At 40.8% G+C, this 16,390-nt stretch overlaps 1 protein-coding gene across 3 annotated transcripts in view; it reads left to right on the top strand.

Annotated features, from left to right (window-relative positions):
* Nucleotides 1-5,306: 5,306 nt before the first annotated feature.
* Nucleotides 5,307-16,390, top strand: part of LOC106565594 (sodium channel protein type 8 subunit alpha) — a 116,670-nt gene continuing 105,586 nt past the window's right edge. For 2 of the 3 annotated variants that reach the window (XM_014132898.2, XM_014132896.2), the window contains exons 1-2: nucleotides 5,307-5,436; nucleotides 14,931-15,265. In XM_014132898.2, coding sequence (XP_013988373.1) covers nucleotides 14,987-15,265 — 279 coding nt within the window. In that variant the 5' untranslated portion in view covers nucleotides 5,307-5,436; nucleotides 14,931-14,986. Of the gene's footprint in view, nucleotides 5,437-7,518; nucleotides 7,728-14,930; nucleotides 15,266-16,390 lie in introns of those variants that run through there. The other variant, XM_045691638.1, reaches the window with a different exon arrangement.

Here is a 16,390-nt window from a genome sequence, read left to right as displayed (position 1 = left end):
CCAAGCGAAGATTCATCAAAACCATTCATCTAAGGCATGAAGTGCTTGTTTAGTAGACAAATAGGCCTACATTCAAAGATAAAGTAGATACAGAAGTCTATAACTCAAAAACAGATACAGTGTAAGCAGCACATGGCAGGCAGTGTCTCTCTCTCTCTCTCACACACACACACACACACACACACACACACACACACACACACACACACACACACACACACACACACACACACACTGGCTATAAGTACAGTGAGGTGATGAGTAAGAGGGCCTGAAATAACATTCTGACTGCTTTTATCTTAACCAAAGACCAATAAAAAAGGATGTTCCACTCACCAGATAGCCTATTCTCAGCCAATCTTGCCATTTTGTAGATTGATTTAGCCTAGCAGTCAATTTTTTAATTCCATCATCATGCATTCCATAAATCAAAATAATAATCCCAACAAGTGAACGAACTATGTACAAATCAAGGTCCCATTTTAAAACGTCATCTTCCTCTTCTTCATGTTGTCAAACCACTTTGTAAATGCTCCCCATCCAACCTGACAGAGCTTGAGAGGATCTGCAGAGAAGAATGGGAGAAACTCCCAATATACAGGTGTGCCAAGCTTGTAGCGTCATATCCAAGAAGACTTGAGGCTGTGATCGCTGCCAGAGGTGCTTCAACAAAGTACAGAGTAAAGGGTCTGAATAGTTATGTAAATGTGATATTTCATTATTATATATATTTTTTTATAAATTAGCAAACATTTTTAAAAACCGGTTTTTGCTTTGTCATTATGGGGTATTGTGTGTAGATTGATGAGGGGGAAAAAACGGTTTAATCCATTTTAGAATAAGGCGTAATAAAATGTGGAAAAAGTCAACGGGTCTGAATACTTTCCAAATACTTTGTGCGGAAAGAGAGGAACTCATCCACAACCCTTGATTGCAAACTGTCACGGTCAAAACATATTGATACAACAGTAGCTAAGATGGGGAGAAGTCTGTCCATAATGAAGTGTTGCTCTATCTTCTTATTTTGGGGCGGCAGTTAGCCTAGTGGTTAGAGCGTTGGGCCAGTAACCAAAAGGTTCCTAGATCAAATCCCCGAGCTGACAAGGTAAAAATCTGTCATTCTGCCCCTGAACAAGGCTGTTCCTAGGTCATCATTGTAAATAGGAATTTGTTCTTAACTGACTTTCCTAGTTAAATAAAGGTAAAAAAATAAAATAATAATAATTAACAGCACTATCAACAAGGCAGGCCCTAGTTTTGTTACACCTGGACTACTGCTCTGTCGTGTGGTCAGGTGCCATACAAAGAGACTTAGGAAAATTGCAATTGGAACAGGGCAGAACGGCTGGCCATTGTATGTCAATCTCTCATGGCTCAAAGTGGAGGAGAGATTTACATCATTACTGCTTGTATTTCTAAGAGGTATTAACATGTTGAATGCACCGAGCTGTCTGTTTGAACTACTGGCATACAGCTCGGACAAATTAAATAAAACTTTATTTGTCACATGCACCGAATACAACATGTGTTGCTTACTTACAAGCCCCTTAACCAACAGTGCAGTTCAAGAAAGAGTTAAGAAAATATTTATCAAATAAACTAAAGTAAGAAATAATAAAATGTAACACAATAAAATAACAATAACGAGGCTATATACAGGGGTACCGGTACCGAGTCAGTGTGTGGGGGTACAGGTTAGTTGAGGTAATTTGTACATGAAGGTAGGGGTGAAGTGACTATGCATAGGTAATAAACAGCGAGTAGCAGCAGTGTAAAAAACAAATGGGGGGTGTCAATGTAAATTGTCCGGTGGCCATTTGATGAATTGTTCAGCAGTCTTATGGCTTGGGGGTAGAAGCTGTTAAATGATGGTTTGAGCCTTTCAGTGAGATGAACAAAAGTTTCAATGTTACATATTGCAAATTGAGTTAAAAATGTTACAATGTTGCCATTTTTCTCTGTCTCACAATGGTACCAATACTAGCCTCATCTCAGATCTGTTTGTGCTCTTGCAAACTCCTTCGCTCATTGTCAAGCCAAATCTGTTTGGCATGATAGCACAAACAGACTGGCACTCAGACTATGTTATCAATAGATAATCTGAGTAACACTATTGCCATGATTTGTGGGAAAGTAGATTTAATCATCAAGACCACACAATCTACACAGGAAGTCCTAACATTAGTGGGGACTACATTTATATAATCCTAACTGTTATCAAAGGGGATTAATTCCTGACAGACCTAGGCTTGTTTTTTACATTTATCTGATCAACTTATTTTTATTATCCTTTACATTATGTTGACAGCTGATGGACAATTTTTTCAATTTGAGAATGGATGTTAGCCTATTGCTTTCATTCCCATGCATAAGCTCTCAAATGTATACTGTAAAGAGAATCAATTAGCAAGCCTCACTATGTGATACGCCTCCTGCAATGTTCGCAGTCTGTCATTGACAGAACACAGAACCAGCTAGCAGACGACATTGCCCACTGAGTCAACCTTTACTTCCCCAATGTCCTCTCCCGATGCGACCAGAAAGCTTTCGAATGTTAGGTGGTCATTGACAGCCAGGCTCTTTTGCAGATAGCCTACTTCTCGAAGTGAAGATTGGGGTCAGTGCAAATCACCTTGCAACCAGATGGGTAGAACTCAAAGTAGGCCCCGCTTCCGCAGCCAATCTCGTAAATGTTTCATGAACATTTTATCATTTCCTCCGCTCCTGGCTGCATGTGCTGCCATAGAAATAGAATGAATAGAACAGGCGTCCCCATTCAAGTCAATGATGGCATAATGGGTGGACTGGCTCCCATTGCGAGTGTACCCATAGGAGCAAAGCAGGAAGCAAAAGCAGGAAGCAAAACAGGAAGTGATTCAACTCAACTGACATTACAAAAGATATGCAATGCATTTGTTACGTTATAGCCTTATTATAAAATTGATTAAATTGTTTTTTCCCCTCATCAATATACACACAACACCTCATAATGACAAAGCAAAAACAGGTTTCTCAAATTTTTTGCAAATGTATTTCAAATAAAAACTGAAATCACATTTACATAAGTATTCAGACCCTTTACTCAGTACTTTGTTGAAGCACCTTTGGCAGCGATTAAAGCCGTCTTCTTGGGAATGATGCTACAAGCTTGGCACACCTGTATATTGGGGGTTTCTCCCATTCGTCTCTGCAGAGCCTCTCAAGCTCTGTTAGGTTGGATGGGGATGGTCGCTGCACAGCTATTTTCAAGTCTCTCCAGAGATTTTTGATTGGGTTCAAATCCGGGCTCTGGCTGGGACACTCAAGGACATTCAGAAACTTTTCCCGAAGCCACTCCTGCGTTGTCTTTGCTGTGTGCTTAGGGTCGTTGTCCTGTTGGAAGGTGAACCTTCGCCACCAGTCTGAGGTCCAGAGCGCTCTGGAGCAGGTTTTCATCAAGGATCTCTCTGTACTTTGCTCCGTTCATCTTTCCCTCGATCCTGACTAGTCTCCCAGTCCCTGCCGTTGTAAAACATCCCCACAGCATGATGCTGCAACCACCATGCTTCACCGTAGGGATGGTGCCAGGTTTCCTCTTGACAGGATACTTGGCCAAAGAGTTCTATCTTGGTTTCATCAGACCAGAAGAATCTTGCTTTTCTTCTCCGATTGCTCAGTTTGGCTGGGCGGCCAGCTCTAGGAAGAGTCTTGGTGGTTCCAAACTTCTTCCATTTAAGAATGATGGAGGCCACTATTTTCTTGGGGACATTCAATGCTGCATACATTTTGTGGTACCTTTCCCCAGATCTGTGCCTCGACACAATCCTGTCTCGGAGCTCTACGGATAATTCCTTCAACCTCATGGCTGTTTTTTTTCTCTGACATGCACTGTCAACTGTGGGACCTTAATATGACAGGAATGTGCCTTCCCAAATCATGTCCAATCAATTTAATTCACCACAGATGGACTCCAATCAAGTTGGAGAAACATCTCAAGGATGATAAATGGAAGCAGGATGCACCTGAGCTCAATTTGAGTCTCATAGCAAAGGGTCTGAATACTTATGTAAACAAGGTATTTCAGATTTTTTTAATATATACATTTGTAAAAACTTCTAAAAACCTGTTTTCACTTTGTCATTATGGGGTATTTTGTGTAGATTGATGAGGGAAAAAAAGGATTTTATCAATTTTTCCAAAATGTGGAAAAGGTCAAGCGGTCTGAATACTTTCCGAATATACTGTGGACATCCCATGACAGAGTGTCTATAGCCTAGTTGTTACGGCTGTCGTAGAGAGGGGACCAAAGCGCAGCGGGGTAAGTGTTCATTATATTTATTAAACAATGAACCACTAGAACAAAGAAACAAAACGAAAAGCCAAACAGTTCCGTCAGGTAACGAATACAAAACAGAAAATAACTACCCACAAAACACAGGTGGGAAAAGGCTGCCTAAGTATGATTCCTAATCAGAGACAACAATAGACAGCTGCCTCTGATTAGGAACCATACTCGGCCCAACACAAAGAAATACAAAACATAGAATGCCCACTCCACACCCTGACCTAACAAAATAGAGAAATAAACCGTCTCTCTCAGGTCAGGGCGTGACACTAGTACTTTAAAAAGCTCACAAAGTTGCTGTCACAAACGCCACAGAGTTGTCACTGACTAGTTGGATATTCAATTCCCAGCGAGCAAAACATTTCTGTACTTACAGACTTCATAGAAATTCATTTTTATCAGGGTTTTCCTTTGGTGGACCATACTTTTTGTGACAGTTATCAATAAAACTCATGAATGCAACTGTTTATGTCAAATTGTTCTACGTGTAGCCCTGGTTTCCCTGAATAAAAAATGCTAAAACACTTCATTGTGAGGTTAAACTTAAGTGCTGGACATGCAGATACATGAAAGTCAGATAAATAAAAAGACGATTCTTTTGCTGGGATGTCAGGACTGATATGGTTAATTCCCTCTCAGGTTTCCTTCTAATCAAGAGGAAGGGCATGCTTATGACTCACCTAAGTGAGTCACCTAACTATCATTCATGCTTAATGGTGGCTTCTTAGAAACCATGCACATTCAAATCGATTATATATTTATTCCTGGGAGATGGAGGTAATGTAACAGTTTTGTCATCCACTAAACAAACCTACAAATCCTCCATTTTAACTTTTGGATAACGAATTATATGATAGTCTTCTTAACTATTAGTTCAATAACTTTGTTTCATTTTGTTTTGCGATCTTACGGTCCCTGGGCCGTTTTCAAACCAAAGGCATTTACCGACACTCCCTAACAATTTGCTGAGAGTCATCAATTATGCAGGGTACCCTCACGCGCTGGGAAGGGAGTTAGCAGCAACAATATGGCGACAGCCGCAGTTTCTCCCGAATCTTTTGGACATCTGCAGTTCAGTGCCGGCTGTCTGGATTTCTGTTAATGCGGGAAAAGTAAGTAAATATCCTGTTGTTTTGTCAGGCTGGGTTTTGGTGGAGGATGGACCATGCATGCTACTTCCCTGTCTACAACTGCACCCCAATGCCGCAGAGCGGTCCCCCTCAGCATCTTTTATCCTCGCGTTTGTGTATAGGGCTCCTTGCCAAAGCTTGGGCAAATATGCATGGAAAACCTAAATTACACGTATGGATTACTTTCTTTAGCTGAAAAGGATGAGTTTATACTGCGGAAAGGGGTGGCTAGTGATAAAGCAGGTAAATTGGGGTGTTGGCCTGCCTCTGAACGGAATGAGATTTCAATGTGTCAAAATATACATGGAGCCCTAAAAAGTACCGGTATGCGCTTTGAGTCAATGTATATTCTCGACACCCTAATCCTTTGTAAGATAATTTAACTGTAATTGTGATAGTTTTACCTCATGCCCCGCACCCCACCATCACTTGATTACCCCTCCCCTTGCAGTACTCATTTTGAGGCTCTTATTACGTGAGATAGGTAGGCTATGCCTCAGTTTTGACAGTTGAAGGGGGACCGCGGTACCCCCTCCCCATATCTTTACAGCCCTATCCACCAAATAGAGGTGGAAATAAATGTCCATGATGGTGTTATAACCCTTACATGTTCATTTTAGGAACCTTATCGCACCTAGGCAGCCTTCTCGGGTGTGGTACTAAAATACAGCCGTCAATGGTTTTTGGGGAGCATAACAAAACACCTTATCAAAATAATAGCAATGTATACAATTTACCTCGGGTGGTGAGGTAGAGATTGTTTTGGAGCAACACAGTTAAATGAATGACAGCCTAGACTTTCTACCATCACTGCATGTTTTCAAGTGGTATTGTGGCTCTGTCATAGAAGCCTACCCAGAAGCATCCTCTTTACTGCAGTATTTTAGTAAAGGCTTTGGCCCACACGCCAGGACAAGGCACGCGCGTGTGTGTAAACAGTGCATGGACTACAATACAAAGTAAGACTAATAGACCATACAGTTGAAACGTTATTACTAGTTTATAACAAATTGGCCAAAAAAGTGCGCATTTTACCTTGCTTAACGGTTTTACATGTAATATGTGGTTTATCAAGTAATAGCTTGTAATGACAACTTTTTGAGGAGGAAATCCACTCATCATTTAATCGATTGTTGTCCTGACATGGGAAACATGAATCGTTTTCTGAATGACTTCCATTGTTGGCTGGGGTTTAGGATACCCTGTTCATTCATGGATGTGTGCCACAACACTGAAAGCACACCATGACTATATTGTGTTTATATTTGTGTATATAGCGTATTCCAGTCCGTAGTGCTTTCATTCAGTAGCCTATCCAGTCGATGCTAAATTAGGAACTATCAATTTGCTTTTTTATTGAATTATGTGTGCCACTAGCATTTGGTGACACTCGGGAGGCACGCTAGGCCCTCATGTAGGCCCTCACTATGATATGCATGCATGCTGCTAACCTCGACCGGCCATGTAGACTCCTCTATCCAGTTGCGTTTCTCTCCTCAATCGATCTTCACTTCTCTGCCCCTCCTCTTCAGTTCCATCTCCACGATGTCTAGTGTTCTCAGATTCATAGTCATTACCCCCCTTCTCAATAATGGAATGCAACAGTTGCAATAAATAGTTCAGTTACAGGCGTCAAACACTTCAAACGCTTCAAACACACCGCCAGTGTTATTGCATTTTGCTACAGCAGAATTACATTTATTTCCAATGAAACGCTGCGTTTGCCTTGCAGCAATGCGTTGCAGAGGCAGTTGCCGTGCGTTCGGTGTGGTGCATACGTTGGATATATTGAACAAATGCGTCAAACTGTATGCTTAGACGGGTTGACAGAAATGGTAGCAGATGGTGAATGTTGAACTTTTGTTGCATACATATCCAGATGATGCTGCGTACTATTTTGCGGAAGGACGCTGTCGGTGTCTTCGAAGCGGGCGTTTGGATGTCTCTTTTCTTGGCATAGAGGACACATGCGTAGAGGACTCGAGCGAGCGCTTCGTTTGAGGCTGCATCAGTGGTGCTGAAAGGAACAGCGACAGGCAGCGGGATCGAAGGAGACCGTGCTGCGGCTTCCAGAAGCCACTGGAGTTTTTCTAACATCTCCGGTTCGGTTTCATGCGATTAACAATCCTCACAATGGACTAATCATTCGTCTGTCTGTAGAAAATGTGAACGGATGTTACAATTATGCTATTGGTAAATACGCATGCTTATTGGGTTTGAATATCCGGGATGAAATTAGAAACAGCATGCACTCGCAGCGAATGAATGGACACGTGAGTAGCCTTAATTTTTGGAATGAAATCTTTTGCATCACTAGGTGATTCTTCATGAAATGTGGTTGGCTATTACAATGACATGGTTTACCTGCAGCCCGAATGAGAACATAATGAATGGTCTTGATTTACTTGATACATTCCCTATAGAAAAGCCGGTGGGACAGCTCCTCTATGCCATCATTAGTAGGCCTAAATGAGGTCCCTGTATGTCCTGTGTTGCATCGGTGTTTGTTATTCACCTTGAAAGTAGATCAATTCATGTAGCATTTGTGGAAGGAGACTTGGAGGTTGCTTTTGGGTTACTTAAAACGTCGACTTAATTTCCTAGTGGTACAATCTCTGAGGTCAGCGGTTTAGGTTAGAAGGATTTTCATGGTTTTGACTTGTTTCTTTATGAAAGCGATTAGCTGCCCAAACTCAATTGGAAATGCAAATGGTCAAATGTTAAATCAATATCATGTTAGCAGTTTCCTAAATGTTTATGGATTTTGTGACAAAATGCAAATATGAATGGAAAAACATATATTGCTTTATCATTTTCATGATTGAGTATGCATGATGCCTGCCAATTTGAAAAATACATCGCAAAGTATGTTTAATATTTCATTTCCATGGTAGGCCTACTATCCAGTACAACACTGACACATTTAAAAACGAAATGTAAATGCTTAAATTACAAATAATTTCTCATGTTTGTCATTTCATGTCCCTGTTGTGACAGCATGCATTGTGACAAAATAAAATCGTAAACGGCAATTGACAATTATTTTATATACGATGTGTATTTTAAGACTGTCAATTATAATGATCAATCAAATTCAATCAATCAATTGCAATGCTTCCTTTTGTTATTTAGTTTCCTCGTTGCTCATTTGCGTTTTCATTTTTGATGTTAGACCTGTCATTCAAACACTGTGGGCAGGGTTTTGGTAAAGTGAGGTGAAAGAGGTTGTCTGGGCTTGCTAGCTATGCCCAGACAGTAATGCCGGTGCTCTTAATTTCGTAAAAGTATTTATGGATCAGAGAGGAAGAGGAAAAGCAGTACTATAAACTGAATGACTCAGATAATATTTGTTATGCTAGCTAGGACAGCTGGTGAGCAAGGAGTTCGCGGGAGGGGACACGGGGAGACAGACCGGGCATGGTGCTTGCTGCAAGCTACTTGTAGTTACTAGCAATGATGGCTAGTATATGTAGCTAGCGATGTAAGTTCAATACGTTATCTAGCTAGCTGGCTATGGTGAGAGGCAAGTCAACACATTTTAAGAGATGACTAGATGGACTTAACCTACTAAAATCATTCTTGTCCAACAAATAAAATACACATATTTTGACACTGACGTTGTGTGAGAGAGCAAGCGGGAGAAGGACCCCTTTGGCCATTAGTCTTTAAGTTAATCATTGGTGGGACAGAATTTAGAGAAACTGGTTGTCATGTCATGGCACCATCAGGATATTCCCACAAGAGATAGGAAGCCCACCTGCCTGCTCTGCCCCTTCAGTACTGTGACACCATATTTTCTTGAGCAGTAAAGCTGTTCCTTGACTCAATACTGTTAAAGCTGTAAACCAAAGTAAGAGATTAGCTTTGCACAAGCCTTAGCTTTTGCAAGCCGCAATGGCTCATAGGAGCAGGAGCCTATCTCCTGTTTCTGTAATGTGAGGCAGCTTGATGTACAAGTACATCCCCTGGATAGGATGCTATCTTGAGGGCCAAGCAGAGACGCATCGGGTCCCATTTTTACAGTCTGGTATGACTTGACCAGGGATCGAACTGTCCAACCTTCAAATCTCAGGGAGGACGCTAACAAGGGCACTGAGTTGGATATGCAAGCCATAGGTATAACTATATTGCCTATTAAGTTGTTCCATATCGACTGGAAAATGAGAGGCATGCACAATTATCAATCACAGATTATTTTATTTAGGGTATACCTTACCCTTTGCGGCCTGTGATAGAGACATTGGCCTACAGGTAACAGTTATTCTTGTTCTTAGAATCACTGGTTACTATCTACACAGTGTTCAACTACTGTAGGTTTCCTTGATAATGGTTTCCAACATATGATTGGCAGAACCTCATAATAGAGCAATAATATATCTGTATTGTTAGTATTTTTGCAGAACATCTTATTGAACATGTGACTAATGGTAAGTGGCAATGCAATTTTGACTTCAAGCAGTTTAGCGACAATGGATACGTCTGCCCTCCTCTTCTTCATCAGCACAGTTAGAAATATTAGTAGTATGTTTGGGGTAGAGGTCGACCGATTAATTGGAATGGCTGACTAATTAAGGCTGATTTCAAGTTTTCGTAACAATCGGGAATCGGCATTTTTGGATGCCGATTATGGCCGATTACATTGCACTCCACAAGGAGACTGCGTGGCAGGCTGACCACCTGTTACGAGAGTGCAGCAAGGAGCCAAGGTAAGTTGCTAGCTAGCATTAAACTTATCTTATAAAAAACAATCAATCTTAACATAATCACTAGTTAACTACACATGGTTGATGATATTACTAGTTTATCTAGCTTGTCCTGCGTTGCATATAATCAATGCGGTGCTGTTAATTTATCATCGAATCACAGCCTACTTCGCCAAACGGGTGATGATTTAACAAGCGCATTCGCGAAAAAAGCACTGTCGTTGCACCAATGTGTACCTAACCATAAACATCAATGCCTTTCTTTAAAATCAATACACAAGTAAAGAAAATGTAAACCTGCATATTTAGTTAATATTGCCTGCTAACATGAATTTCTTTTAACTAGGGAAATTGTGTCACTTCTCTTGCGTTCTGTGCAAGCAGAGTCAGGGTATATGCAGCAGTTTGGGCCGCCTGGCTCGTTGCGAACTGTGTGAAGACCATTTCTTCCTAACAAAGACCGTAATTAATTTGCCAGAATTCTACATAATTATGACATAACATTGAAAGTTGTACAATGTAACAGCAATATTTAGACTTAGGTTGCCGCCATTCGATAAAATACGGAACGGTTCCGTATTTCACTGAAATAATAAACGTTTTGTTTTCGAAATGATAGTTTCTGGATTTGACCATATTAATGACCTAAGGCTCGTATTTCTGTGTGTTTATTATATTCTAATTAAGTCTATGATTTGATAGAGCACTCTGACTGAGCGGTGGTAGGCAGCAGCAGGCTTGTAAGCATTCATTCAAACAGCACTTTCGTGCGTTTGCCAGCAGCTCTTCGCTGTGCTTCAAGCATAGTGCTGTTTATGACTTCGAGCCTATCAACTCCCGTGATTAGGCTGGCAATACTAAAGTGCCTATAAGAACATCCAATAGTCAAAGGTATATGAAATACAAATGGTATAGAGAGAAATCGTCCTATAATAACTACAACCTAAAACTTCTTAACTGGGAATATTGAAGACTCATGTTAAAAGGAACCACCAGCTTTCATATGTTCTCATGTTCTGAGCCAGGAACTTAAACGTTAGCTTTTTTACATGGCACATATTGCACTTTTACTTTCTTCTCCAACACTGTGTTTTTGCATTATTTAAAACCAAATTGAACATGTTTCATTATTTATATCAGACTAAATAGATTTTATTTATGTATTATATTAAGTTAAAATTAAATTGTTCATTCAGTATTGTTGTTATTGTCTTCATTACAAATATATATATATATATATAAAAAATCGTCCGATTAATCGGTATCGGCTTTTTTGGTCCTCCAATAATCGGCATCGGTATCGCCGTTGAAAAATCATAGTCGGTCGACCTCTACATTGGGGATGATATTCCTTGTCCGTTTCTATCAGCTATGGAGACAGGTCATCAGTCAGAACCGCCTGTGAGAAAGGAGCACAAATTATGCAAAAAGGTTAGCATGGATGGAAATCCTAAAGCACAGATTATCCGTGTACAACTCATGATGGGGGTCATCTTTCAGCCATTTTGGTTCCTCTCCAGCCGTTGCTTCCTATGGGAAAGCATCCTTACCTGTCTGATGGTGGGTAGCTTGCTGGAGGGGGCAGTAATCAAATATGTCACATACAAGAATTCAGTGGGGGAGGATCATGGGACTACAATATGAATAAAATTAGATTTTTATTCTACTGTGGACACCATATTGTAGAGGAGTAAGAAAATGCTGAATGGAGTCACATTGACTTCCGCCAGAACGCAAAGAGTTTGACGCATCTGGTAGACATGAAGCGTTACGCCTGCCAAACAACTGCACTCATCGGCAGCAGTCCAAACATTTAAAAGACACACCCTATCAACTCAGCCCTCATATTAAGTGGACACTTCTGATGACGTATCATGACGTCTGACGAGTATACACTTGCAGGGCAACGGGCGAGGGTGGAAGGAATGATTTTTAGATGGACCACTCTTGGCCGGAAATTCGTCACTCGTTCATCCCGCGATGATTGTGTTTTCAGCCACCAGTAGCTTGTGGGTGCTTTATATGCGCTACAATCAATTATGTCTACTTTATATTAAATATATAATTATTAATAAACACCTACTATATGATAGCTAGCAAATGAATTAGCTAACTAACGTTAGCCTGCCTAGCTGGAACTTCTGAAGAAGGAAAATGTTTTATTTCTACAATTTCCAAAAGATAACAAAACATATTTACTATTTATGAGACGTGTTTGTGCCGTCATGTACATTAGTAGCACACTTTATAACTTATTTGCATTTGTTTTTACTTACACTTGTATGTTGACTTTAACATCAATGTTGTTTTTAAGTTTTTGCGGACCTTTCTTAGCAGACGTACAATCCCGAATTTAATTATGGGGAGTTTCAGGCCCCGGAGTGAACATAATTGTACTTTCACAAACTCGACTAAAAACGAGGGCTGAGGGCCTTACGTTGCAAACTTCTCTTGCTTGGCTAATCATTTGGACCGTCCGCCAAGATGGCATTGGGGATTCCCCCAAGGGTATAAGGCGAGGGTAAGTGGATGAGGGTGTATCTTTTATGAGTTTAAACCACAGCCATCATTGTTAACAGAACTGCAGGAAACCAGTGCTCGACAGGCAGGAGCCTAGCTAGCTAACCTACCATTTTCGACCCTGCCTCTTCTGCTGTGGGGTTTATCGGCAGTTGGTATCCAACTTTATGGTGCATTGCCACCAACTACTGTACTGGAGCGCCCCCGATCCTGCCTGTGGACCGGAGTTCTAGCTTAAACATTTACAATAGAAGTATAAAGAGGGGCTCCTGCAGATGCTGGAATGCCCACATGCAGGAACGCCCGAATTGCACCCTTCTTGATTTAACAAATTTGATTGATCATTCAAATCAAATGTTGAATTGTGACAGTCTTAAACCACAGAGTATGGAAATGCATTGTCAATTGAGAATTATTTTTTATTTTTGCGCCCCAGATCCTACCAATACTCTTTTTTTGGATGGAGAGGAGGAGTGAGAGGCAGCAATGATTATGATGTTCTTCGGGCAGTTCCCCCCTAAAACATCTAGCTGAACGTGAAGCAAAGACAACGACCCAACGAGTGGGCCTATATTGATTATGGTGAATAACTTCAAACCTATATGTTGGAGGCTTCACTTCATTCTTCCACCTAACATACCTGAGCCATATAGGCAAGCTGGAAAATAATTATGGCATGGTTTGAAAGTTAAGGACAAAACATTGTTTTATTGATTGAGTGTGAAAGCACACAATCATCAACTTTTTCCTTTGACACATTAATTGCCCAGGGCGCCATGATTCATGAATTAGTCATGAAATGGAGCCTAACCACTATAACATGCACTGCAATGTTAATGATGATGATTATTGAAAATGTAGCTATATCAGATCAGATAATATAAATTAAATAAAAAAATCACATTTTAATTGTCACATGCTTCATAAACAACAGACTAACAGTGAAATGCTTACTCCCAATACAATAAAAAAAGTTAATAATAGTAGGAAAAAATAATAATAGTAACACAAGGAATAAATACACAATGAGAAATGATAGCTTGGTTATATACATGGGATAAAAATAATAACATCATACAGGTGCACTCTAATATATTGGCACACTTCATTCACAATTTCTTCTCCAATAAGTTCAAATTTAAAACAAGGTTTAGTGTTCACACATGTATTTGTTTGAATTACAACCGCACAGGACCAAGAACTTTTTTTTCTAAAATTGAGACAGAAACGGAAGAAGGTTCTGAAGGAACCATGTATGGATTAAGATGCCATAGCTCCTACAACTTTGGAGTCAGAATGTGGTTACAAATGGAATATCTAATTAAGATACGTAAGGTTTTTCAGAGAGAGATAGAGAGAGACTCCTAAAGATAAAACATTAGTCAGATAATCCAGACAGACACTTAACAGAGTTCCCTCCATCCAGAAGCAGCACAGGTCACCTGGGACAAGGGAAGAGCCCATGCAGCAGACAGACATACAGACAGGCACAAAGGGCTGGAGGTGGCCATTCATTTTTCTCCCTGTAGGGTCATCAACAAGCCAACCAGGCAACATCAGAGCCACCATGAATGAATGAAGTAGATTGGAGACACAGTTCTCTGTTATCCCGTCAATGGCAGCCCTGATTTATGTAGCATTTATTTGTATGAGGAGAGGGAGGAGAGAGAGAAGGAGAGAGAGAGAGAGATGGCTCTGGTTCCAAATGGTTGCACATCCATTAGTCTGGATGCCTTGCTTTGTTGGCTCCCTCTCTGACAGAGATATAAAATTCCACCCTCTCAGCCTTCGGGAGAAACACAGACAGACAGACAGACAAGACACAACCCAGCAATGAGTCTTGTTAATAAGCACCATAATAAAATATAAAGTAGACATTTCATTTGTCTCGTTGTTAGTTCTACCATCTCATTTGAACTAAAAGAGACCTGAGTTTTGTTCCGTTTGATTCTACCCAAGGTGATATTTTAAACTAGATCATTATTACTTTATCCATTTTGAAACTTGATAGTAGGACAGGCTGTTTACCCAAATGCTGAACTGCTGTCTTTTTTACTTAAATCATGACCAAAGTTCTTAGTGAAAATGGATGTTCTCAACTTGAATTTCATTAGAGATATGGAGTTGTCAGCATTTATACCTTATATCCTGTCTCTATTTTCCCCTCTCTCTCTCTCTCTCTCTCTCTCTCTCTCTCTCTCTCTCTCTCTCTCTCTCTCTCTCTCTCTCTCTCTCTCTCTCTCTCTCTCTCAGAGCCGGATGTCCTAAATGAAACTTAAATAAAGTGGAAATATCTGTAGGATGAAAACATGGCCGCGCCCGGTCTCGCACCCCCAGGACCTGACAGCTTCAAGCAGTTCACCCCCGAGTCGCTCCGTAATATCGAGGAGCGCCAATTCCAGGAGAAGATCAAGAAGAAGCCCAAGCCCAAGTCGGACAGCAGTCACCGCGAGGAAGAAGAGGAAGAACCCATGCCCAACGGTGATCTGGAGGCCGGGAAGTCCCTTCCCTTCATCTACGGGGACATTCCTAATGGGCTGGTGGCGGTACCACTGGAAGACTTGGACCCCTATTATATGAATGAGAAAGTGAGTTCCTCACCACTCAATCCCACACAGGGCTGGGCACTCCCCTCTAGTGAAGAAAGGTTAGGGGTTAGAGGGAAATTGGTACTGGTATGATAACTGTTTAGAAAAATAATTTGAAGGAACAAATGTATTGTACTATACTCATGTCTTTATAGCTTGCCTTTTAAATGTATTCTGCTTATGACTGTGTTATAAGTCCTGATGTGTGGCCCCTATATTATGCTTTTAACCAAGTTTATGAATGAGATTGTATGCTTATGGGGTAAGCACATTTAGAATCAAACTGTTTTTAGGAAACCTGATTCAGAAAGTAAGAAGCCCACTCTTATTAGACAAAAGGGAGGTTTATGCATCGTTGTATCAGCCGTTAAGATACGGATATGGCACATAGTAAACAGCAAAGATGACCTTGTGGTATGGTATTGCTCTTTTAATAGTTTGACCACTGGGAGAGGTGATTAGAACCAGTCAATGCTTAGAGCTCATAGGTACGTTATGAATGCGCTGGCTATCACAGTCACCAGGAAGATGCTGGTACTGTAGATCCTGTAACTCTGCAGTGAAGGTCTGGAGTTCTGGACCGCAGTCCTCTTTGGTAATGCTTCTGTAGTCTTATGTGTTGATTGATCCTCTGTATTGGTGCACTTACTGTGCATATGCTGGTGGATGCTGGCAGCAGCGATGGGACTAGCAGGCCTCTGAATATGTATTATTAGTGCTCCTGCTAATTGAATTTGTTAGTGAGGAAAATCTCTTGTTCTGTCAAAGCAGACGGTCTGCATACATGTGTGTCTGGGTTTCTGTTTTCTTGGAATGTGTGTGTGTTTGTGTGCAGTTTTTAGGTTTTGTGTATGTGTTTTCCTCTTCACATTTTCCTACATACAATTAGTACATCTTTATAGTATTCTTCCATTTGATCCCTTTTCCCTGCCTCACTGTACCACTTTGAAGGAGTTAGCTGCTGTTTTGGTCCCTTTCCACTTGTTTATTCTTTGCATGACTTCTCTAAGGTGTGGCAGGTAACCTAGTGGTTAGAGCGTTGGACCAGTAACCAAAAGGTTCGAATCCCCGAGCTGACAAGGTAAAAATCTGTCGTTCTGCCTCTGAGCAAAGCAGTTAACCCAC

This window comes from Salmo salar, chromosome ssa12 (assembly GCF_905237065.1).
Source record: "Salmo salar chromosome ssa12, Ssal_v3.1, whole genome shotgun sequence".
Taxonomy (NCBI): Eukaryota; Metazoa; Chordata; class Actinopteri; order Salmoniformes; family Salmonidae; genus Salmo; species Salmo salar.
This window is presented reverse-complemented; position numbering and strand designations above follow the sequence as displayed.